Genomic DNA, 27,468 nt, shown 5'->3' on the forward strand with positions numbered 1-27,468 from the left:
ATTTAGTTGACCGGGGAACTAATTGACTCACGAAGATCTAGTTGACCACAGGTGATCTAGTTGACCACAGGGGAGCTAGATGACCATGGGGATCTAATATGACGGGGATCTAGGTGATACGTCACCAATATAGGTATACTTTATTTGGCCTCAATTGTTCCCCTCGAAGACCGCTGATAAGACCAATATGTCCTATCCATATCTTTATTATCTATGCTGCGTATAGACAGACCCTGATAACTATATTAAAAACCATAGATTTAATAAATAACAACAAAACAGTAACAGTATATTATAGACCGTAAGTAGTAGGTACTAGGTAGAGGTATATTATTAATGTATTACAGACATATTTTATTTTACCTATAGGTACAATGGTATGTACACAAAATCGTTTTTTTGTTTGTTCCAAGTTTCAAGCAAAGTATATAATTATTAAACACAACATTGTTTTACAAATATGCAATATTCAAAATGCGATAGGTAAGTACAGTGTTAAAAGTTCTACTATTTAAGACATACATTTTTGTCATTTAGACATTATTATCTTAAAAATTTAACCATACCTACTAATACTAACACTCACTAATAACTAAACCTAAACTAATATTTAGTGATGCGGCGCAGCCTGCAATAGTAGCAAGTATGGTACAATGGTACAATCACTATTTCAGCATTCTACCTCATCTGGTGGCTTATCAACACGCATCAGTCATCACCAACCATCACAAACGAGCACGGGAAGCAAGCAGCAGGACTGAGGCGGGACTTGCCCGCATAAGGCCAAAGCATAGTCACCAATATTAATATTAATATTTCGTCAAATGGCATGAAAATATATTATAGTTTCTTAGCATTAGTTAGCGTTGTATGGTCATGTTTATTAGTGTCACATTGGACGTGGAAAGTGGAAACTCGTACTCATAATCTTTAATATTTGTATAACCGTCATAACTCTAACTCATAATGACAAGCTGTGTCTGATCGTTTTTCTAGTAAGTAAACACATTTTGTGTTACTCTAAATTTTTATCACCTATGTTCTGCAACTTAACTTGCTACTTGTCGGCAAACAAATTTGTGGGTGAGTGAGCGTGTAGTGAGTATTTTAATTACACATGATAATTGAAGTATTAAACTTGCTAGTCACTTGGTGGCACTTGTCGCTTTAGCGATTTTTCTATCCAGCAAAGTGATAAAAGTAGGCTGGTTGTTGAGTTTATTCCTGCGAGCAGCGTAAGCTACTTGGTCTATTGCATTGAATGAGGTGGGCAATAAAATAGCAGCAATTCAATTTTACTACAAGTAAAAGAAAACAATTCTGTGACTTACATTAAATATCTCTTTAATTTTTTTGTTTGCACAAAATATTATACTAAATGATTTCATAAAAAAAAAAAAATTGAAAAATATATCATACAAAAACATTGATAAATCAACTGAATAGGTATAATCTTAATTATGATGATATTGATTATTAATTTATGTACTTATCAATGGTAAGTATTTTATTACTACCTTCGTGGAGATCACTACTAGATTGTTAATTCCTATTTTTTTAATGTTGTCCCTTTCACTATTAGTTGACTATCTTTTAATAGCTTCAACACGTTAGACCATTTTATCCCAAAACGTGATTTGTTAGGACACTATTTTTTTTCTGATTTAACATGTTTGGGTACTATTGTCTACACTCTATACTAATTAAATATTATGTTTATTATGTATTTTTTTTATGTATGTAAACTGCAAAATATATTGTACCTTTTTTTGTGAGTTATATATAAGGTTATAGTCTTATGAGTTAGAAATTGTATGCTATGGACAATATTATAGAGTATTCAGTATAAGAATAGCCAAGCACATAGCTTTAGGATGGCCTGGGGGCATATTTACTGACTATCCCATTATATTGTTGAAATACCTAAGGCTCAAATAATTGAGTTAAAGTATAAAAAAATTTAACCATATTTTAAATTTTTTACTTTAATAATTGTTATTATTACATAATTATCTTAACACCATGTTCTATGGAAACACAACAAATATGAACAAAACATCTTGTAACTTATCGCACCAGATGAAATTTAATGTTTGGTGCATAGTCAGAATAGAAATTATTTTTGTAGGTATTTTTTGTGTATGCATCAAACTACTGTTTCATAAATCTGGGTTCTTATTTTCACATTTCCGAATTACATTCACTCCTTGGTATATATGGCACAAATTATAATATTTACTTTTGTCGTAACTACTGGTACTAGGTACCTTTTTATAATATTTAAATATTAATACAATAATATACTAAAATTATATAATATTTGTTTTCTTATTATTCAGTTATTTTTAGGGGAGGGAACAATGCTGAGCAAGCTTTGTAAACATTATTGCTTATTATTATATGCTTATTGAATTAAGACCAAAAAATATTTTAAATATAATTTATTGTTTCAGTTAGCCGAAAGGTTCCATCACACACTACGGAAAATGGCAAAGCTTAAATAAAAAACTGACGTGGAAGTAATTGATGATATCCCGATTAAAACAAATCTTCTAATCAAAATATTAATGCTAAATCTTTGACGGCAACTTTCCTACCAACTCAACACAATGTGAAAATATCAGTTTTAAATACGGTCAAAATATTTATAATGTTAACCTTACACATTAGATATTTGCAATAAATCATTTTCTCAAGCATCAACAAAATCAACACAATAATATTTGTTAAAAATACAACATGTGTATGGTTTTTCTCTTTAATGAATTCTTATGTAAGCTTTGATAGATTATCAAGACTCCCGTTAGAATTCATACGATTCATACAAGAGAAGAATCATACACATGATGTATTTATAATAAATCAACTTCTCAAGCACCAACTTTTAACCAACACAATAGTATTTGTTTCAAATATAACAAATTTATGGGTTTTCTCTTGAATGAATTCTTATGTGAGATTTGATAGGTTATCAAAACTCTTATTAGGATTCATACAGGAGAAGAACCATACACATGATATATTTATAATAAATAATTTTCTCAAACATACATTTTAAGTTGACATATTTTTAATATTATTTTATATTTTTTATATGTTATTAATTATTATTAAAATAAAAAATGCAATAAATAAAATAATTAGGGAACTTGATGATAATGTGTGTAAAATTATAAAAAGTTAATATGTCTAAACAAAATATCTTATCCATTTGTAAAACCATTGTAAATTTTTTTTTTCTTTCTTTTATAATATCTATTTAATATGATAAATTAATTATTAAGTCGTATTTTTATATTTTGTATAAGTAGTTTACTATAAAAAAAATTACTATATCCATGAACTCCGATACCAGATACGAGCTTATAGCTCAGTTGGTATACGTATCAGCTATGATTAATGTAATTTATTGTAGTTATTTAATTGTAATTGGTTTGGCTGTTTTAAATAAATAGTATTTATATAGTACATAAATGTACTATTTAACTTTTAGATGTTTAGTTATTTTAATAAGTTATATCATTATGTAATATTTATTATCTTATAAATTATAGAATTTAAAAGAGTAAGAGAAAACTATTAGAATAAACACAAAACTAAAATCTTAATATATCTTACAAATTAATAAAATTGCACTTAAAATCTAAGTCTTAAAATAAAAATCAACCATCAATATATTGATAATTATTAAATAATTCATCTTCTCTAGCTAACAATTTAAATAGACACAACATTATTTGTATATATATTTTTTGTAAATTATATATTATATTTTATACCTATTGTACTATATTATATTATATCGAATATCAAAATATTATAACTATAATACATCTATAGTTCTATACTCTACCATGAAATAATTTTAGTAAATTTAACTTAGTATATAAGCTTGACTTCTGTTACACATTTCATCATAAAAATAATTAACTGTTTTAGATTTGTTCATAAATTATAATTAAGATATGTTATAACTTACAATATTACTTCATAGGTTATGGTTATTATTAACTACATGAGTAAATTTATCAGAGATTTATTAATAAATTAAATTGCTGCAATTATGCAAGTAGAACTGCTGGAAGTCCGACTATGGTTAATTTAATTACAATTTATAAGTAATATAATATAAAAATTTACATGATAAACTTGAGTTTAACATGAGAATAATATATTATATCTATTAAGTTGTTTATGCCTGTCAACCACAGTCTTATTGTTCTGAGCTATGAAGAGATGGACAATGATGAATTGTTAGCAGAGAGGTTCAGTGGTTTAATGGACAACACTGTCAAAAAAAGAGCATAGGTTCAACTTGATCCACATAATATACCATCTATAGTCTATACGACTATACCCATTAATGGAGCGAGAGAGAGAAAAGAGTCTTTCAAAGACGAGGATTTCAAGAGAGAGATTTTTAGAAAAGGAATTCATTGATTGCTTTCTAAGTTCTAACATATTATTTAACTAGCTGACCCGGCAATGCTTTGCTATTACTAGATTTCAGTACATTTATATATGTTTAGCCGTTTAGGAATATGTGAAAAGTTTGATATGAATTATCATAATTTAATTAATTTTTTTAGGATAATTTTATATATAACTATATAAGTGTGGAATATATTTGTTTCGTTATGGTGTATGATTTTTATTTTTTTTGTCAATTATATCAATTTGTCTTGAGCATTAAATATTTCTGGATACACTACTTTAAGTGTCTTGCTTCTGAGGCCAGCACAAATAGATTTTGTTTGCATGTGACACGTGACAGAGCTACGTACAATTGACCATTTTAAAAACACTGGACGGTTAAGTCTAAACTTGCAACGTTAAATGTTTGACCTTGTGCCTTATTAATAGTCATTGCAAAGCTTAATTTCACGAGAAATTGTAGCTGTTTGAACTGGAATCGTTAATTGTTTGGTAGGTATCATTGGTATTCTAGGAACCAATCGAACCATGACCATTTCCCAGCTCCACAGCTTGTAAGGATTATACACTCAAGCAGACAGTTTTTAAAGATTTTATTTGTAATCTTGTACCGTTGCATAGTTTTGGCGGACTTAAGTTACGAAGTAAAATTACAAAAAAGTGGGTTCTATATTATAATATAGTACCTAGTGTGATATAAATTTATTACGCAGATAAATAGTTCTAAGGTCTCCCACTATAGCTAGATAAAAAGCTCATTATCATAATTGTTATAACATCTTATTTATTCATATTAAATAAATATATTATGCGGTATGTATAAATAAGCTACGGGCGTACAAAACAACAAGACGTCACGAATTTAATATATATTTGATAATACAATCATAGACTTTTAGTCCATATTCCATAGCCGGAGTATGGAGGTAGTTCCCACGGTGCCGTAATACTACGGTAGTGTTGAATGTTGAAAACTACATAAAATAATAGAAGATAATAAAACAAAAGAATAAAATATAATAATACACAGATAATATCTTTAGGAATATTAAAATATACGCCGGTGGAAACTCTGCCTTGCAAATTATATAAATGTTAAATAAAATACGTAATAAATATTATACGTCTCAATAATATTATTATGGTACGGTCTAAAAACGAAAAAATAATTTTCCCTTCAACAATTTTGGTACAATCGGCAGCTGCTACCTGTGTTGGCTGTGATCGTTGCAAAATTGTATGGCGGGATGCCTTTATTCTGCACAGTGCACAGCATAGAGTAATAATTAAAAAAATTACTAAAAAAAAAAATTATTAAAATAATTACTCTATGGTGCACAGTCGCTGTTATTTTATCTACGTAAAATTTCGAAAATCCAACTGTAACACTGTCCTCCATACTCCCCACTCCTCAGAATGATGGCACTGTGGCAGATGCAGGTATGCACTATGCATATAGTGATATAAACAATAATTGTTTATGGTCGTACTCCGTTGTCGGCGTCTTTATGGTGTATTATCAAAATGTAGAATGTTTCGTTGGAATATCAAGTAGACTTTTTATACTTAGATTAAATACTTTAAATCAAAAAATTATTCAATTGAATTAACTGCGTGCTACGACTAGTATTTTCATTTTCCTGTGATTTTCCTATTAGGTATATAACAATAGGTACAGTAAGTACTTTAATGTATAAATTATGATGCGATTGTCGTGTTTATATTGTATTATTGGTAGTAGTATTTACCATCAATGGTCTAATCAAGATACAACTCCTTTATATTTTGTTGCTCGAGTAATAAAAATATAACACTAATATGCTTTAATGCACTGCATGCCATTTTAATCTGTAATTGGTAGTCTACATACATTGTTGGTGGGTCGTAACTCAATTTTATCACGCCTCACTGGTGTGTTCAGAATTATTTCCGATGTGTAGTCGGTGTCGCCCGATACACGGTTGTACTCCGATTTCACCACAACGGTTTCTGCTGTGAGATTCAGCGATACCCATAGATATATTTTTGTTATTATCGCTTTGTAGCGATACCCAGTCAGTTATTTATCTGTCGTTGTGGGTAAAGTTTCGGACGCTGGCATCTAGTGTCTACAGTTATAGGCTAACATGGCAGTCGTCTAACACAGCGTTTTACATCTGGTTTTCACCACATCAGCTGTACAAGGCGTATCTGTGTGCTTAAATAAAATAAAGTTTTTAGGGTTATAAACATAGGGTTTTCCTCTTATGGCTTCACCTGTACAGCCCATTCAAATTCAAAAACATAAAATTAGGATTTAATGTTGTATTACCTATTTCGGCATTTATCCTCCATCAAACGCAGAATCAACGGGATTCTCCGATGTAGATCACATCCATAAAATGTGTGTGTTTTTGTTATGTATTTTTAAAGATTCTAAGTAGGTACCTATGAATATTTTTATTTTGTATTATTTTGTATGATCAAATATAAATATTTTATTATCTATGGATCACGGTTTTAAATTTAAAATTGACTCCATTGAGGATTGACCAAAGACCAGTACAATGTAGTTATAATGACTAATATTCATTTTATATAATATATAATATAAGTATGTTATAAAAATAACATTATTAATCAAATACATAGGTAATTATCATGATATTGGTGTTTTTTAAATTTAAAACAATTATTATTATTATATTATATACTATAATATCTTCGTTAGTTCATATTGATATTTTTCATTAAAAGCTTATATAAACAATATGTTTGTCTATTGCCTTTAAAATAAACAACAAAATTGTATTTATACTAAAATATAATCAACTATATAATTTTTTGTAATAATATTTTAAATATATTACCTACTAATGTTTGACCACCATCATAAATAATATAATATTTCATCTCCAAAGTTTCATTAGGGTTACCCACAAATTACACATTACGTATTTTTGAAATCACTTAACAGTCACCTAATTAGTGGGCTTACTTGAACCAGACTGTATAATCATAATTCATAAACATCTCATATCTGATAACTATCATCATTCCTTATTATACAATTATTAATGTAATTTACTATAAATTTAGTAAGTTTAAATTTGTAGGCAAGTAGACTGCCACTCTCCAGTAATTCAGACTGATATTAATAAATAATTGTGTTACAAAGGATACTTGTATGTTATTATAAATACTGGAAAATGTTTATCTATTTTTTCTTGGCTTTTTCCCCCTTTTTAATTTTTATAATTTATAATAGTTACTTGGATTATCTACAGAAAAGGAAAATTAAAATTGCACACTATAACACATCTACCTTATGGAAATATTTTTAAATATATTTTATATTATATTTATAGTATATTTTAACCTGGTTTTGATTTAAATAAATTTGGATCCTTGCATTGATTTTATTGGATATTTAGTTAGTAAGATTAATTTTGTTTCATATTACATTTTACTATAGTATATTATAAGTATACATGCATGTTATTAAATACATATAAAAGCAATGATTTAAAAAAATTAACTATACTTTACTCATCAAACTTTTTAAAATAATAATAATTTAAATGAACTTTCTTGAACAAGTTGTTTTAAAAAAAATTAATATGAACTACTGTTTGTTGACACACAGACACTCAATGATTATGAAAGAATTGTATTTCCTGAACACTGCACTTGAGTATTTTACCAGTATTTAAGAGGAAGCCACACCCAAGTGTAGTCTTCATTCATTAGTGTATATGTTACCGGCAATATGTGAAATTCAGTCATTACATATAATGCCTAGGTAGTTTATAAAATACCGGTTGATTTTAGGCAAATTATTTAAAAAAATAATTTTAGTATGAAGTGCCCAGGCATTATACATATTTCCTAGACATTTTCTAGAGTACCTTAACAAATTTAGGCAAAGTATTAAAATAGTTGTGATTAATTTTATGATAGTATACTATATTAACATTATAACATTTTAAATTACATAATATGTACTATTTGTTACAACATGTTAAGCTGGAATGATAAGGGGGTGTTACACAATATTTTGTTTTTAACACACAAACATTTTTTATTGTCTTGTACAATTAATACGCCATATCTAAATTAGAATTATTATTTATTAATTATTATAATAATTTTTAGGTTCTTGGAATGAATAGCATTTGAATATTATTCGATCTAAATTTTAACGCAAAAAAAATTATGCCAATATATTTTTAATATTTTTGAATCTCAGTAATAAAAAGCGGGTAAGTGGTTACCGGTCTGCTGTATATTAGGTGTCATTTGGATCACAATTATATATATTGGGAATGTTAAATTTGAATGCAATGATATGAGGTATCATTTATTTTTGAATTAGAACCAAGATGTATCTTAGTCCGTGACTATAATATTGTACACATGTAATAGACATAATAAAATTTTTTTTTTATTATTATTTCAATCTGTGATAAATGATTTATCAATGAAAATGCCAATATTAATAACTGGTGAAATTTTCAAGTATCTACGACTTATACTTTTTTAATATTAATAAATATTTAAAATTGTTTGAGGATAAATCGTAAAAAACTAACAATGTTTGTATTAAATTTCTAATTTAAAATTAATTAACATTTACTGACCTTTTTTGCAACCAAAAATCCCGAGGATTTTTTTTCGTTTTCAGACATCTCAGCATTAGGACTTGCTCTACCAACTCGTCATATCGTTCATCTGATAATAAGGTGTTATTTTTACCTAGATTTGCTTTTATTACATTTAATTCTGAATAAAACCATTCCATTATGAACTAATATTATAGTTAACAAGTGAAGTGAACACTTTACACGTATACGTAGTTAACCGTACTGAAAATAATTTGGACACAACTACACAAGATTAAATATTGAATAACGCAATCAAGAAATGAAACGTATTACAGGCTATAGAAATATTACAGTAATAATTGGAAAAATATAAAATTGGTTATCTTCGTCAATATCTGTGGGTATCCCTAATTTAAGCAATAACATAATATTATTACCTAATTTTGATTAGGCATTATACATAGCGACTAGGGGATATATTGTGTTTTATATAATTCGCCTGGTCATTTCAGTCATTTTATTAAATTTTATAAACTACCTAGGCATTATATGTAATGACTGAATTTCACATATTGCCGGTAACATATACATAATACATAGGATAGTCAGGGTAGGTAGGCACTTAACTAATCTGCAAATATTCCATCCTCCTTAATATTCAATATTATCATGATAATAAATAATCACATTATGTTCATATAAATGAGACAAATTAGTTTTTATATCTTAGGGATGAATAAGAATATATACATGTGTGTGTGTCTATGTTGGTGTGTTGTGTTATGTATGACTACTCTACCAGTAATGTATGTTTATATGTACATCATACTTATTATTGCATTTATAAAACGTTATATTATTATAGGAAAATTAAAAATACTAAGACTCGCATGAGCCTTTATTACTGTACAATTTTTTCTGAGAGTATATTAATATTTTTCCATTTTTTCAACAACTATCAGTTGATTCTGTTTGTGATTGATGTTTTAAGTCACTCTAATATTTGTTCTGAAAATTAATAAAATGGAACAAATGGTTTTTATACAAATAAAAATTACAATATAATGCATTTGAAGTATCTCTTAAAATAGATAAAATTCTCAAATCTTTTTAAACCAAAGTGTTTGGTATTACTTGAATTAAAATTTGTACCACTTCAAAAAATTAATAAAATAACTGAGATAGTGAGATCACAACAAATGGTTTGGGTTAAGGTGGATTAATTAAGTTGGATAATCCCACCTTGATAATAAACTATTTTTTCATATAGGTACAATCACGGCTATAGATATTAATATTAACTTTAAACGTGGGTACAATTAAATAATATTGAATATCGTAGATAATACGGCTACAGAATATAGATAGGTAATATGGTTACTGAACAAACAGTAAAAATATGATGGTATTGATTATTTGTTATTGACAATTCCTGTATTCTGGTAATTTTGGACTTGGAATATTATGAATAATCACACATAATTTCAAAGTCTTTTATGTTAAGCTTTTAATTGCGTTATAAGAATATATCTTTCAATCTTTTACTTATAACACTTTAAAAAAAAAATCCTAGAAGTTTTCAAAAGCTTTCAAATATAGATAAATAAAAAATTTAGTATTTTATTTTATAATTATGCCAGTAAGTGTTTAATTAAATATTAAACCGATCTATTTGATACTTTTGAGAACTACTAGGAATTTTAAATCTTTAAAAATTAAGCAATTACATAATAGAAATTTATTTTAGTCTATAATTTACAATTAATATATATAATACTTTTACAGGATACAAATGAAATTCCATGACTAGATGTAGTTTAAAAATATATCATGTCTAATAAAAAGTACTCTAACCAAAGATCCAGAACAAATTCATCAGTAAATGTAGAAAACTTCCATATTGATTTTAAGTCGCTCCAACATCAAAATGGGCAGTCATGTTCAAGTGGTTCTAATACAGAGGAAGAACAAAAAAAAAAAAAAAATTCAGATAGCAAAGTTAAAAGTGCATCAAAATTTAATTCAGAAAATCAACAAAAACAATATAAACATAAACAGACCTCAGGAAATAGGCATGAAAGATGGGGCCGAAATAAATTTGAGCAAAAACAAGACTTGGACAGTGACACTAATGAAAAAAAAACCAAAAAATATTTTTTTGGATTCAAGCTCCTTGAAGAATTATGTGATAAGGAACCTTCTGAAATTGTATTTGTGATATCTAATAAAACTAATGGATTCTTAGATCTGTTTAAACAGAATAAAGAACCAGATTGGATTTACTTGCTTATGAAAGTTTCAGCTAAAGTCTGTTCTTCAGAATTAATACAAAATAAAATTGTTTTACTTACAGAATTAACATGTAATCAATTTTTTAATCATATAAAAACCTATATACTGAGTACACCTACTGAAAAAAACCGAAATCGATGCAACAATATGAATACATTTTATGAAGATTGTTTAGTAGTTTTTCAAAATATAACTACCTTATTTCCGAAAACGGCTGCTGAAAAATTGAAGGAGATAGTAGTAAGTTGTAATATCGCTTTATCTGGTATTAAAAATTATTGTAATCATATTAAAATAAATGAAACTACTATTTTTGAAATGGATGAACTCCTACAAAAATTGAATGAAACCAAAGTAACAGAAGAATTAAAATTAAAAGAAAAATGTATGATTCAAAACATTGCTCAAATTATGCCTCCTCCTGAAAATTTTAGGGAACTTACAGTATATCCAACCTCAATTGATCTCGAATATGGAGAACGATTTTTACGACCTAATATCACAAAAGGAGCTTATCAGAATGTAGAACACTATTTGGACGTTCAATTTCGTCTTCTACGTGAAGACTTTATTGCTCCACTACGAGAAGGAATACAATTTTATAAAGAATCAATAAATTATCAACATCAACGTCGAAAAAAAATTAATAATATTCGTATTTATCGTGATGTTGAATTTCAAAAAAAAGGTGAATTTGTTCGCGATAAATATGGTTATCTGATAAACTTTGACAGGACAAACAAATTAAAAATCAACTGGGACATGGCTAAACGATTTATGTATGGTTCTTTATTGCTATTTTCTGCTAATAAATTTGAGACTTTTTTTTTGGGTATTGTTTTGGAGCGAAAAGTTGAACTTTTAAAAAAAGGTATCTTGATTGTGGAATTATTAGAAGATGCAAAACCTTTATTTGGTACTTCACTTACAATGGTTGAGAGTGAAGTATTTTTTGAGCCCTACAAATGCTCAATGGAAGTCCTTAAAAATATATATAGTCATAATTTCCCGATGGAAAAATATATAATATCGGCTTGTAATGTAATAGATTATCCATTTTACATTGATACATTACCTGAACCACAATATTTCATTGACAATTTACAAAAATTTAATATACTAAATGAATGTGAATGGCCTACCGAAGAACAGTTAAAACTTGATGTAATGCAATATAGAGCATTTAGAGCAGCACTAACTCAAGAATTTACGGTTATTCAAGGCCCGCCTGGTACTGGTAAAACTTTCATAGGGTTAAAAATTATGGAAACCATTATAAGAAATTTATATAACAATCCTTGTCTCTCTAAACCAATTTTAGTAGTATGTTATACTAATCATGCTTTGGACCAGTTCATGGAAGGTATATTAGGTTTCACAAGCAAAGTTATTAGAATCGGTGGACAGTCGAAGTCCAAAATATTAGAGGAATACAGTCTTCGGAATGTAACTCATATGTACAATAGGTCTACTACTACTAATAGAGGTCTAAGAAATGTTCAAGAACAAGTCAAAACAACTATGAATAGTATAAAATATTTGAAACGATGTAGTGAAGTTGTGTCATATAATGCTGGCATATTAGAGTTATCATTACTGAAAAATGGTATGCCTATTAAGTATCATGATTTTTTTAAAACTTCTTTAGATCTTCTCACTTGGTTATTTCAAGATCCTGAATATTTTAGTGTAGACCCAATTGGGTTTATATCTGAAATTAGCCATGGTTTGATTAATAAAGTTTTTCATTCCGAAAAATTATTGGAAATTAAAAAAGAAGTAAACGAGGATCAAGATCAAGATGATGATGATGATGATGATGATGATAGGCAATATAAACCAGATTTTCAAGATATAGATTATATTGATGAAGATGTTGTTATTTATAGTTTAGTTTTAGATAATGTAAAACATGCTTGTCAGGAACTACTTCACGAGGCTCTACGATTAAATAATCTATCAACCTCGGATATAAATTTCTACAATGCATATGAAGAAGCTAAATTCAACTTCGGTATAATGGAAAAGATACACGACTATTTTGAAAATATGCTGGGTTTGATTGATATGGATATTGAACTACCAAAATCAACTCAAGATTTATATGGATTAAATATGGGTCAAAGATGGTCTTTATATTTTCATTGGGTAAGAGAAACAAAAGAGATGTTTGATCCAAAAATAATTAAATATGAAGAAAAGTACACTCAAGTTTTTAAGCAATATTGTGAATTAAGAGAGTTGGAAAATATAGAGCTTTTAAATAAGATGCATGTAATAGCATTAACTACTACTGGTGCTGCTAAGCATAGAATAATGTTGGAAGGCCTAGAGTCGCCAATTGGTATGTATTCAGATTTTCAATTTCTTTATATAAATTTAATAATCCATTTTCATTTTTAGTTGTTGTTGAAGAAGCTGCTGAAGTTTTGGAGGCTCACATTGTTTCATCACTAACAAGACATTGTCAACAACTAATATTGATAGGTATTTATTATTCGCCTTATGAGAAAAATTATGGCAACAGCTAATTATTTTTCCTTTTATAGGTGACCATAAACAACTTCGTCCTAGTAATGCTGTTTACAAATTGGCCAAAGATTTTAATTTCGATATTTCATTGTTTGAACGTATGGTCAACAATGAAGTACCTTGTTACACATTGGGCGAACAGCATAGAATGCGCCCCGAAATAGCATCCATTATAACTCCATCAATCTACAATGAATTGAAAAATCATACTTCTGTTTACAATAGAGAACATATTCGTGGTGTTAACAAAGATATGTTTTTCCTAAACCATAATGTGTATGAAAATGAAGTATGTTATATGATTGTATTTCATCACAATATAATTTAACTAATACAATATTTTTGTCAATTTAGGTTGAGGAAATTTCAAGCAAAAGTAATGATCATGAAGCTAGATTTTTAATTATGTTTGCTCGGCATTTAATTTTACAAGGATATACAACTAATCAAGTGACAATATTAACAACTTACAGTGGTCAATTGTTTCTATTTCGTTCAGTAAGTTTTCATACTTTTTTAAATTTGTATAATAATTCTTTTTGGTTTGTTTAATATACAATACAAATGATATTACCATTTGCATTGGTACTTGTATTTTTATTATTTTGATGTTGATGTGCCACAATGTTTGTAAATGATGTAATGCAAATAAGAGAAAACCTACTACATGTAAATGAGTAGAAGAGTGAAGAGCATATTTTTAAAGTAAAAGTTTTAAAATTACTTGGGTTGGCAGTACTAAAGAATTGCGGTTTTGAGGAAAACATCATAAATAGCATTAAGTAAGAAGGAAGAATCTTAGTGCCACAACCAATTTTGAGGCTTAATTGAAAGCAATACATGTTTATAACAGAATAAAAGTTGTTAACACCAACCAACACATTCATAAAATAGAGGACTTTTAATGTTTGAATTTTAAAGCAAGTTATTTTAAAATATTAAATAGTTTGTGTATTTTAAAATACTCATAACTTGCTTTAAAATTAAATTTAAAAAAAAACCTTTGAGGTTCACTAGATAATATTCTTACCTTCAAATTTTATGAGAAGTTAATTCACCCTAACTTAAACTAACAAAGCTCAACCTGATCTGTCGAGTGTAAAATTTGTTAGACACGTTTGTAGGACGGAGACAGTGAGTAGAGGTGTAAAGTCTTTTTATTGAAGACTTCTTGATATGATAAGACTGAAGAAGTGGAACCCAAGACCTATAAAATGTTATTACTTTTTATTTTTCAATATGAAAAGATGATTCAGATGTGGTAAGCTTTATTGTACCGTAGAGGGAAAAAGAGGAAGAGAAATACCGAATAAGAGTTAAAATGGAGAGTGATAAGAATGTAGCCGATACGTGTGCCAGAGGAAGAAGATCTAGCCTCGTAGATGTGATGATCACTTATAGTTGGAAGTTTAAGATGAGGTATGAGAAGAAGATTATTATTAAATTTAAATTTATTTAAAATAATTAAATATTTAAGTATAATTAATTAATATACTAATATATTTTAAGTTACGGAAAAAACACTCCATATTGGATGGCTTAAAAATAAAGGTTGTCGATAACTATCAGGGCGAAGAAAGTGATATTATACTACTATCGCTAGTTAGAAGCAATGAAAAGGGAAATGTAGGATTTTTGAAAACTGAAAACAGAATATGTGTTGCATTGTCAAGAGCTAAATATGGACTTTACATAATGGGTAATATGGACAATTTGTACAATTCTGGTAATTTGTGGAAACAAATAAAAGAAACATTAGTAAATCAGTGTTCGTATGGTAAATATATTTTTATTTAGTTATCGGTAGATTACATTTTTATTGTTCTATATAATGTTTCAAGGTGATGAATTGACTTTAGAATGTGCCATACATTCTGGTATTACGACAAAGGTTTCAAAGAGTGAAGATTTCAATATAATTATGGAAGGTGGTTGTACTATGTTATGTAAATCATTGTTGTCATGCGGTCATTATTGTTCAAGTGTATGTCATTCCTATGACCTCGAACATTTGGAATTTAAATGCAGAAATCCTTGTAACAAGTAAAATATTTGAAAGTTTTATTTATCATGTTAAAAAATTTAATTTTTACAATATATTTGTGTACTATAGATTCTGTGATTATAATCACCCATGTATGAAACAATGTTATATGGATTGTGGAAAGTGCACCGTAATTACGACGAAAGAATTACCATGTGGTCACCAATCATCATTACCATGCTATGTTGATATTCATATTTTTCAGTGTGAAGAAATGGTTGGAGTTTCATAATATTGCACTTCTAACATTCCTATGACGGGTTGCATGAAAAACTTATTGATTTAACGTTCCAATAAAATTTAAAGGGCCAATCATGGGCCTCTCAATCATGTTTAAAGGACCATTAGCTCACTATTGATTTGTTAAATGTTTAGTGATTGTTCATGCAACCCGGAACTAAGGTATTATTTTTATTATAGATAGTTCTTCAAATTCAAATTTAGGTGGAATCAATCCTAGAAGAATGTGGTCATAAAGTTATGAGAAAATGTTATGACAAAAATCCAAAATGTTCAATTAAATGTTACACTCGGTTAGATTGTGGTCATGCTTGTGAGCGCAATTGTCACAAAAATGATGATCCAGATCATGAGAAGGTAGTGTTAGTTTTGTAAATATATTTCATATTGTAAATTGTAATATCTAGTAATCATTAAATTATTTTAAAAATTTCATCCGCAGTATAAATGTTTAAAACCTTGTGAAAATATTAATAAAAAATGCACTTTGAATCACAAATGTCAAAAGATCTGTTATGAAGATTGTTCATCATGTACTGTGAAAATTAAAAGAACTCTGCCTTGTGGACATATAAAAAATGATGTTCCTTGCGGATTAAATTCTAATGAAATTAGATGTAATCTTCCTTGTATTCGTCCTTCAATATGTGGTCACAAGTGTCTAGCTAAATGTTATGAACCATGTAAACCTTGTGAAAGTCTAGTAAGTTAACTATTGTCTTTGGCAAATCTGTTTTGTTTTTTCTATATTCTTTTCAGGTAAAAAAAGTGATACCAGACTGTGGACACTCAATTACAATTAAATGTAAAACAATACCACAACGTAAACATTGCACTAATAAATGTAATCGAATTTTAATTTGTGGACATTTATGTAAGAATGAATGTGCAAAAGAATGTATCCCTGAAGAATGTGAGGAAATAGTGATGCAAAAATCTAGTAAACTTGCTTGTGGTCATAATAAAGTTTTTGTCTTCTGTTGTGACAAAGATAAAGGTAATATATTTTTTTATTTATACTATTGAAACATTTTATTATTAATTAAAAATGTTACATAATAGTGCTATTTATTATGTGTATTTTTTTAATTAAAAAATATGGCTGTTTGACTTTTGTAGATTACAATATTATTATGTTCAAACTTACCCTTAAAATATACTATTTTAAAATAAAAGAATCAAAACAATTCAAATATGTGTGTTAAATATATTAATATTATACTATGATTTTAAGGCACATACTTAACTTAATAAAATTTAGGTTATTTCAACCTTTAAAATTATACTGTTAATAGACATGCACTTTATTTAGTCATCAATTTTGAATATTTAAAATTATCATCAGTTATCTTCAAGTATGTATGTAACTGCACAATTCACAGTAGTAATTTATCATTTTTTTAAAAAAAATGTTATGAACAACTCTATGTATAGTAATGAATCAGGGGTATCCTTAATATTTTTGTAGATTGACTTTATTTATTTATCCCTAGATAGAAAACAGGAAATTAAAAATAATGATATTAAATATACATTTTAACTTTTAAAATTTAACTAATTTTTATTTTTTGAGTAACTTTTTGAGTAAAGCTTATAATATATATGATATACTGTTTATACATATTTGTATAGATAAACTTATTTTGATTACTTATTGTGGTATTTATTAGAATATCTTTGAAGTTTAAAACAAAAACTATGATCTTATTGATTTAATGGATAATGTTTGATTGTTACATTTGAACATTTTATTTGGAATACTTTTGTTTTTCAAATAGAAAATTGAATTAATAAACAAAAATAATATATTCTAGAGTTTAGAATGGACAGCCAATATCTCCTTGATAAATGCCGTGAACCGTGTCTACAAAAACTAAATTGCGACGATATTTGTTCAGGCACATGTGGAGAATGTAAACAAGGTCGCTTACACGTACCTTGTAGTGAGGTTTGCAATAAAATAAACCCGTGTAATCATACGTATGTGTTTATTTTTGTCAAAAATCTGGATTATTTAATAATCTTATATTTAATTATTTTTGCAGATGTAAATTCCCCTGTAAGGAACGGTGTCCACCTTGCAATAAGAAATGCATTTATTCTTGTATTCATTCTAAATGTCCTCGTAAATGTGGTGATGAATGTGCACCGTGCATGGTAATAATCAACAATCAATAAAAAGACCTAAATTACACATTTATTTTTAATATAATACAGTGAGTTCCCCTTCATGTGATCACTGGTTTATAAAATCAACCGTTTATTAGAATCAAAAATGAAAATTCCAAACCAAATTGTATGTTACTAATGTTAAATTGACCTTTTATTAGAATCACCAAGTACCGGATAATTGAATCACTTTTATGAACAATCTTAACGTTTTTATGATATTTCAAACTGATTAATTTATAAAACCCATTTTTTTGAACTTATTAGTATGACAGTATATCGTTGTACATTATTATGTTATTCAATTATCTTTGTGCGTCTTGTACTTGTGTCATTTATTATGTATGTTACATTAAATAGGTAATTATAATTAAATATGTAATTGTACAAAAAGATTGAATCATGAAAAAAATGTTGTAAATGTTTTATAGAATCAAAATGACCTGCACCAAAGTGATCACATTAAGCGGAACCAACTGTATTATTATATTTGTTGATTTTTTTAACAGGAAAAATGTGAGTGGGAGTGTCCTCATTTGAAATGCACTAAAAAATGTAATGAAATATGTGATCGAAAACCTTGTTATGAGCCTTGTACATTAAAGTTGAAATGTGGGCATGAATGTATAGGTTTTTGTGGTGAACCATGTCCTCCTTTATGTCGCATTTGTCAAGAAGATGAAGTTACTACAATAGTGTTTGGTGATGAAGATGAACCAAATGCAAGGTAAATTAAATTTGATAGAAATACTTAAAAAACGTATTTTGTAATTTTCTTTTTTTTCATACTTATCTATAGAAAATTTATTTTAATATTGTCAGTAAATATGATAGTTGTATTGAACTATTCATTTGTATATTTTTATAGGAACTTTAGATATTACTTTGTCATAACAGACCAAGGTTAGGTATATCATTTGACATTTTCTTTTTTTTCTGCACAAGATTTGCTTTTGAAAAGGAAACCAAATATTAACTTTTTATCTGCTTTATACATTTCTGTAATTTTAATTTGGTATCAATAAATATTATTATTATTATTACATTAAAAATATATTACTTACATTAGCTGTGATTTGTATGTAAATTATTTAATGTTCATGTGATTTTTTTTGTTTAAGGTTTGTTTACTTAGAAGATTGTAAGCACACCATTGAATCAAATGCTTTATCTAATTGGATGAACGTAAATAATGAAGAAATATGTTTGAAAGAGTGTCCATTATGTAAGACACCAATTTTAAGAACCCAACGTTTTATGAACCAAGTAAAAGTTATAATAGAGGATATTTCAATAATAAAATCTAAAAAGTATGGAGAACTTAATGCTATTAAAAGTGGCAAGAAAAAAATAATTCAGTCATTGAACAACTTGAATACTAATTTTGTTTCAAATTATATTGGCAATCAAAATTGTGAATATGATAGTAACAAACATCTATGGGATACATTTTGCAAGCCTATAATAGCTTCATTGAAGTATGTTGGAAAGAAACGATCAAATTTCTATTTACCTTCAAACGATATAGAATCTTTAAATTTTGTCGTTGAGTTGTTTAAAACTACTTCAAAGCTTAAAAAAAGAATTGAAAGCATCAATGATGTTGAAAAGAAACAAACTATCACTGACCACTTCAATTATTTACTTAAAGTTGCTTTTACCTATCCTAGACACTTATCTAACCAGCAAAAATATGATATAAATATGGAGGTTGCAAGAGGTGTTAGGATAATAAGATTATTTGAGATTATGTGCTCTGCAAAGTTTAAGATGTCATACGGTGGTGAAATTAAAAATTCTTATGCGACTGATTTAAATGATTTTGTAAAACATATGGAAGGTCTGTTGATGTCTTGTAAAATATATACTGTTGATAGAGACAAAGATGTAGAAATTATATTACAGTTAATCGAAGAAAAATTTGATGGTCTGGCAATCATCACCGACGAAGAAAGAAAGATGTTACACAATGCTATGTCCACCAGTTTCAGAGATGGTTATAGAGGTCAGGGTCATTGGTGTAAATGTCCAAATGGTCATATTTATATTGTTACGGAATGTGGAGGACCAACGGAGCAAGCTACTTGTCCTGAATGTAAAGTACCGATAGGCGGATTTAACCACCGACATGCTGCGGGCGTAACAGTAGCTTCAGAAATGGATGGTGCTAGTCAACTCTTGTGGAGTTAATACTCCCGATCTATATGCTCGCCCAACTCATGTTTCAAAGTAGATAATTATTTTATTCAAAAACATGATTTTAACAGTTCATATTTTGCAAACTTAAAAATATTGTATAATTACATTTTGTGTACTATGTTATTTCGTTCTTATGCAAATTTAATTTCGGCATTAGAAATCTAATAATGTAATGCATATTACTGACTGCTTCACTTTTAATATAATTTATTTAGATATCTAATAATCGTTCTTATTTTCACACCGTAAACATTAGAAGATCACTATGATAATTACCTAGTGCGATCTTATCTGTTAATTTATATTGAATGGATTTGAATTTTATTTTTCTTAAGTTATAATAATAATATTAATAGGAAAATAATTAACTACATACACACATTAATTAACATATAATTTACAAAATAGTCAACTATTTTTAATAAAATATATTATAGTTCTAACAAAGTTGTGGATTTATTACATTTTCTATAACAATTTTCTATACTAAGTAACTAGTAGAAGATATTGTACGTTATTTGTATTTTTTCGGAGAAATATTTGTCTTTAAGTTAGACAGTCGTCTCATTTATAACATTTCACATGGACTTCAAACTATGTTATCTGATACCTAGTGTTAAGCTTTACATTTAAAAAATGTTTCAAGTGAATAGCATAAGTATAAAAAATTCAAATTCAATCAACATTTTTATGATTTTAATTTATTAAATAAACACTTTTTTATGCATGTAATATACTAATGTATAATATGCTGTACCTAATATTAATATAAATTTAAAAATTAAATTACAAACCATTTTAAATGAATTTTATACTATAATTTTTGGCATTTTTTTTTTTTTTATAATGCATTTTTTAAGGTTCTTTGGTGCATTAAATATCTAAAAGACTTTGATTATTGTACTTATGACATGATTTAAGCAATCATAAGAAATAATTGAAGTACTGTTCTACTAATGTAGGTGCTCCAAGTAATGTAAATTAATAGTTATGACTTTACGAGTAAAGACCGGATATTGCAACTTTTTTGCAGTTAAGATAAACCAAATCTGATCATATGTATAGTCAATATACCTACTAAATGTATTATACATATTTAATTTTAAAATGGAATTTTCCACGTTTTTGCAATTTGTTACAATTGTGTGTTTTTAATATTTAACTCAGCGAAATTGATTGTATCTATGAAAACGCTTTTATGACATACCTAGTTTTCGTTATCAATAGATAATTTGTGGTTGTACCATAAAGCCATTATTAAGAGCTATTATCAATATATATTCATCATTTTGTTTTCGTCGGTATTACCTATCAGATGTGGATAATCTTAGTTCACTATAGAATGTTCTCTATAAAAGCCGGTCGGCATAGCCACCGCCCACCAGTGCGTCTGTCGCTGTATTATCTATTTGTATTATTGCACGGTGTACGTGTTCACCGTTGGTTTTTGAAAAGCATGCCTAAAATGAAATCAACTTTAAAAAAGTAAAATTTCATATTGGATTGTTCCTCATAATGACAACAGGGAAGTTTTTTCATCAGATGGGAAGGTTATATATTGCCTTGTTTGTGACAAATCTGCTTAAATATGCACCAATAACTGGTGTATACGAATTTAGTTTTTCTTTGTACAAACCATGAAGAATAAAATATTATTTAGTTTAATATTTTATTAACTATCTGTTATGCCTGGACCTGATATTCCATTGTTTAAACGATTTAAAAATAACTGGGTGAATTTAGCTTTACGTAATTTTCATACACGGACATCGCAACCAGAAATATTTGAAGAATTAAAATATGTAGTAGAAGATGTTTTATTATTTTGTACAACAACAATCGAAGATAAATATCCAAGAGATGACTATAAAGAATTTATAGAAATTGTTATGATATTTTTGGGAAAAACACCTCCAGGAATTATACATTTTTGACCATCTGGTGCTTACCGTTTAGTTCGATGAATGGCAAAAGGGATAATATTGTTTTAAAATGTTGTTATTTTATCAGCAGTTTAAACTCTTGATAATTGAAAAAAGATATTTACAAGACATATTTTGTTGTTTCATTGTAAAATGTTATTTAGAGGCATGGATATGTGCTCGGCGTGCTCCCGATCCAATAACAGCTCCACTCAATGATTTAATTTTTTTTTTAATTAGTTGATTATACAAAAAATAATCAAAAAATAGGAGAAGTAGCAATAAAAAAATGTATCAACCATTTGTGGTACTTAAATGATGAATGTGCAGTATTTTCTTTATTTGATGATCGCATTGATTATACTCTTAATACTAAATCTAAAATGGCATCACGGATATTGGAAACAAATGACGTTTTGTAATAAAACGTCCATGAACATTTAATCAAAAGAACATTTTAAAGTTAAACTTTATGGGCATATTGCTATCATAAGATATTAAAATAAATATTTTATTATAATATTTTTCATAAATTTCACCGAATATTTATATAAGCATTTCCTATACACCATACAATTTTTAAAATATTCCGACTCATATTGAACTATTTATAGGCTTATGAAATTTTCGATTAATAATAAATTTTTTTTAATTAATGTCGATAAAAATGTATTTGTTGGTTAAAAAATCTTGAAAATTTAATACGAAGTTCTTAACATATTGTTATAATAGCAGTTGAAAAATATAAGAAATACATAGTCACAATTTTTTTAATAAGCATTCAAAGTTCGAACTTTGACAAAATACGTAAAAATCACGAAAATTTGCAAATTATTGTAAGCTCAAAATTCATAAAAAAATTTCTTTTCAAATCTAAGAATTGAAAATTTAATACTCATTAGTCTTTAGTTATTATATAGGTAATAAGTTATTACCAAATACCAATATCATCTAAACTAAATCATCTCTTAATTTGTTTAAAATTAATATTTACATTTAATTCACATTTAAAATTAAACAATAAAAACATGTGTATTACATGCAAGGACTACATTGTTTTTCAAATTGTCAAAAATAAATGATCAGCAATTACATTAAATATTTATAATAGCTGAAGCTTCTTTTGAAGTTACATAATATTATTGGGGTATACCCTAAGTCCTTATCTTAGTTATTACTTATTAGTAAAGATAGGACTAGAGAATGCTATAATATACATTTATTAGATTTAATTTAAGTTTTAGTTTTTGATATTGAAGTATCTACTTATTGTTTTTGAATAATTTAAAAGCAAAAATGGTCAGGAGATATTGATTTTGATTCATAACAATATTTTTAAAGTTCAAAGAACGGTTTAGTTGTGATGTTCTCTGTGTTAAACGTTCGAAGAACGTATTAGTTTATTACGTTCTTCGTGTAACTTTTTAATGAACTTAATAGTTTATAATGTTCTTTGCGTAATTGTTCAAAGAACTTAATAGGTTATAACGTTCTACGTGTAATTGTTCAAAGAACATTTTATGTTATAACGTTTTTTCTTGAAAAAATTCAACAAACTTGATAACTTATAATGTTTTTGCATATAGAAGACCCATAAGGTTAATGAAATAACTGGTTTCGTTCCGTTGTATTTTTGTTTATGAACAACAATAACGTTCTTTAACGGTTTTTTGCGTTCCGTTCGGGAACCCTGAACAGAAACAATACTTGTTGCAGGTAATTTTTAGTATTTTTTGTTCATGGAATAATTAGGAATTTATTAAAATGCATTATTTATGATTTTAGATTGTTCAATATTATAGAAAGCAATACCCGTGATTCAGTCGTTAAGTTTTAAAACAAACTTATAATAAAATAGGATAATTAAAATACAATTTTATAATTACTTCTATATAATTTGCCTAAATAAATCTAGCTATTAAAAATTACATTTTTTTCAGGAAATTAAATTTTATTCGTTTTTTAAAGAAGTGTATTTGTATTTTGAATATTTTATCAAATACACTTGAATAAATGTAAAAAATCTATTTTGCAAAATAAATCAAATATTTCGTACTTTATTATTTTTCTTGAAAAATAACAGACTTACGACAAATTTTGTAAATGTATTTTTTATGAGGAATACTAAAATATATAATTAACTTTCTATACATTTTTTCGCTAAGTACTATAGTTTTTGAGTTAAATTAAAAAAACTACAAAACTACCCTCTATGACAAATTTTCAATTCTCTTGAGACACGGGAAGGGGGTGAGTTATCATAACCAAATTTACCTCAAATAACTTACTCATTGTAATGAACACAATGGAGGGTACCTGACTAAAGAATATTAAAAAAATAATTCCTTCTTCTATAACTAAGAACCACCCATTACGTATTAACATATTTTAAGTTATAGGAGATTTAACTTTAATGAACATAATTTGAAAATGTGTCTAAGTATAAATTTTAATTCAAAAAAAGTAACATTTATGTAATTTTTTTTGTATAACTTGCATTTTTTAATATATTTTTTTGGTGCAGTTATAGAATTTTAATATGGAACTTTTGTGTGTTTTCAATGCAATTAAATCCGATCTTTAGTTATGACTATATTAGAACCTTAGGTATGTGTTGTCGAAGTTGTGGTTTTGATGTAATACATAGTCAGATACTCAGATGTTAGAAAAGGTTCTTGAGGGTATGTTATTGTTGTGGCGAGAGTGATTTTACAATAGATACCGCCATCGAAGACCGAAGTTAATAAAATAATATGTACCTACATATATATGATTATGTTTTTTTATAAACTGCATTAACATACCCCTTGCAGTCTTGCACTAATTTTGACTTCTTTTTAAATTTCTTCATTCCCAGAAAAAAATGAAAGAAAAAGTGTTATCATAATTTTGTTCTTCGTTATGGATTTAGAGTAACATTTCGTAGATTGTTTATTAGAACAAATTATTATCGGCTGATATAATATGTTGATCAAGATAATTAAGATATAGGTATCTAGGTCATTATTTTTAGTATGAAATATTTATAGTTTATTTATAATTTTGAGTCCAAAAATACTGTTCTTCACAGATACCTACTTTGTTTTAGTGTATTTATTTTCGACTAAAATATTTTTGATCCTTCGCATATTATAATATAGCCACTGTGCCGAATATTTAGTGATTATGCTTTGTATGATATGCAAATTACTAATACTTACTTTAAAAGTCTGCACTAATTAGAGTACAGTTATAAAAAAGTGTTCGTTTCAATTTAGACTAGCGGCAGTTATTTATGACTTTCTAGAGAAAGGTGAATTTTAATAATTATTATTAGGTACCTAGTAATATACATTTATACCAAACTCGATTTAAGTAGGTATTGCCTTTTACTTAGTACCTACCTACTTAATATAGTCTCAATAGCTTATCAATTTCCATTACCTATTGTTGATAGTCATTTAAATCACTTACACTTTCACATGTAGTTGTAGAAAGTGTATTATTTTTTATAATAAAAAAATCACTGGAAGTCGTAAGTCATAATTCATAAACTCATAACCTACCTACATATATGTGAGTTGTGAGTAAACAATTGAGAAAATTAGAACTTTATACCTTTTTTGTTGAACGAATAAGTTAGGGACATATAGGTATAACAGTATTTGTCAAATGATTTTGTAATTGGGAGGGGGGTATGGCTTATTGTTTAACTTGCACTGTTTGATTATTAAAAATATAATTTTTGGTTATTAATTATCAAACATTAACTGAACAAAATGTCATTGAGATTGGGAGATCTATCCCCCCTCACCACCCTCCCCGTTTAACCACCACTGATGTATAATAAAAATGTATATAATATAAATAAAATGTGTGATAAAAATATTCAAAATCATGTCATAAATTACTAACTATTGTAATAATTTATTATAATCCTACAAAAAATATTGTTTTATGAATAATGAGTTATAGGTGGTAAATAATAAGTTGTTATAAGTTATTAGAAATGTAGCCTGGGGGGGAGCTAAGGAAATAGCTCCTCCTCGCTGACTGTGTTTCTTTTAACTTATATGATAATATTATATAAAAAAATTGATTTTATAAAAACCTTATACCCCCTTTCCCCTTACAAAATTCCTGGTTACGAGGCTCTAAATTACCTATATGTAATTTCCTAAATAGTGTTATCTAACATATTCTAAATATTTTAATAAATTCACTGAATTTTAAATCAAATATTATATTTAATTTTTATTCTTTTAGTAATTTTTTTTAACCTTGATTTACCGTTTTAACCAATTAACTCTAAAAATGCATCTTAGACTTCTTCAAAACTTATAAATTGTAAACCAAAATTGACTTTTATATAGGCCATACAACTTTTTATAAACACATCGAAGTCGATTCGGTACCAATAATTATTGTGCCCAATCGTTCGATAAAAATTATTGAATATTATTTACCAACGTTGGACAAAATGTATGAATTCAGAGTATTTTACCGATATGAGTGTATTATGACCTACCTATTCAATTGGCCGCCATTATTGGATATTTTGTTTGATTAAAATATATTATAATATGTATACCTACAGCATACGTTAATGTTTAAGCATTTCACATGACACCAGGATATAGAACCTGTTCTGTAAATGGCTGTAATTCATCACAAATCATAATTTTTGCACTTGATGATAAATTTTTTTTAACAGAGTTGTTAACATAATATATTATATATAAAGACGGAGTAGAAGTAGATTGCCATAGTCCCCAGAGGCAGGCGTATCCCGCAAAATGTTGGTAAAATACGTACTCTGCTCATCATCTAATCTTAAATAACTTATAACTACAGAATATATTGTATACGTAGTACGTACTCGTTCAAAATAATTTGATTTAATTGTAATTTATTGTGATAGACGTAAAATTATTTTAATAGGTATACTATAAAAAGTACTTGTTAGGTATTTTGATTACTTTTGATAAATGTATCTGTATTTATATTTAAATGCTTTTGAAAGGCAGTATTCGAATAAAATCGATGTTGGTTTTTGATGTGACTCAAAAAAAAA

The 27,468-nt window shown here is 27.2% G+C and overlaps 1 protein-coding gene and 1 long non-coding RNA gene across 5 annotated transcripts; both read left to right on the top strand.

Moving 5' to 3' along the window:
• The first annotated feature begins 195 nt into the window (after positions 1-195).
• On the top strand, positions 196-2,516 carry LOC111038220. Its single transcript, XR_002604956.1, has 3 exons — positions 196-301; positions 370-483; positions 615-2,516. It is a non-coding gene; the product is annotated as an uncharacterized LOC111038220 (long non-coding RNA).
• Positions 2,517-5,868: 3,352 nt separating this feature from the next.
• LOC111038207 (NFX1-type zinc finger-containing protein 1-like) lies at positions 5,869-20,716 on the top strand. Of its 4 annotated transcripts, none has more exons than XM_022321214.1 (15): positions 5,869-6,111; positions 10,803-13,653; positions 13,713-13,796; positions 13,859-14,130; positions 14,196-14,339; positions 15,351-15,618; positions 15,683-15,884; positions 15,955-16,102; positions 16,330-16,482; positions 16,568-16,828; positions 16,885-17,122; positions 17,940-18,105; positions 18,171-18,282; positions 18,804-19,021; positions 19,416-20,716. In XM_022321214.1, exons 2-15 carry the CDS (start codon positions 10,848-10,850, stop codon positions 20,482-20,484), a joined length of 6,141 nt encoding a protein of 2,046 aa, XP_022176906.1. In that variant the 5' UTR covers positions 5,869-6,111; positions 10,803-10,847; the 3' UTR covers positions 20,485-20,716. The 4 variants fall into 4 exon arrangements, with proteins under 4 accessions (XP_022176906.1, XP_022176907.1, XP_022176908.1 ...); XM_022321215.1 differs by having other exon boundaries at positions 5,869-6,106; XM_022321216.1 differs by having other exon boundaries at positions 5,869-6,092.
• The last annotated feature ends 6,752 nt before the right edge of the window (positions 20,717-27,468 follow it).

Source organism: Myzus persicae, unplaced genomic scaffold, assembly GCF_001856785.1.
Source record: "Myzus persicae strain clone G006 unplaced genomic scaffold, MPER_G0061.0, whole genome shotgun sequence".
Lineage (NCBI taxonomy): Eukaryota > Metazoa > Arthropoda > Insecta > Hemiptera > Aphididae > Myzus > Myzus persicae.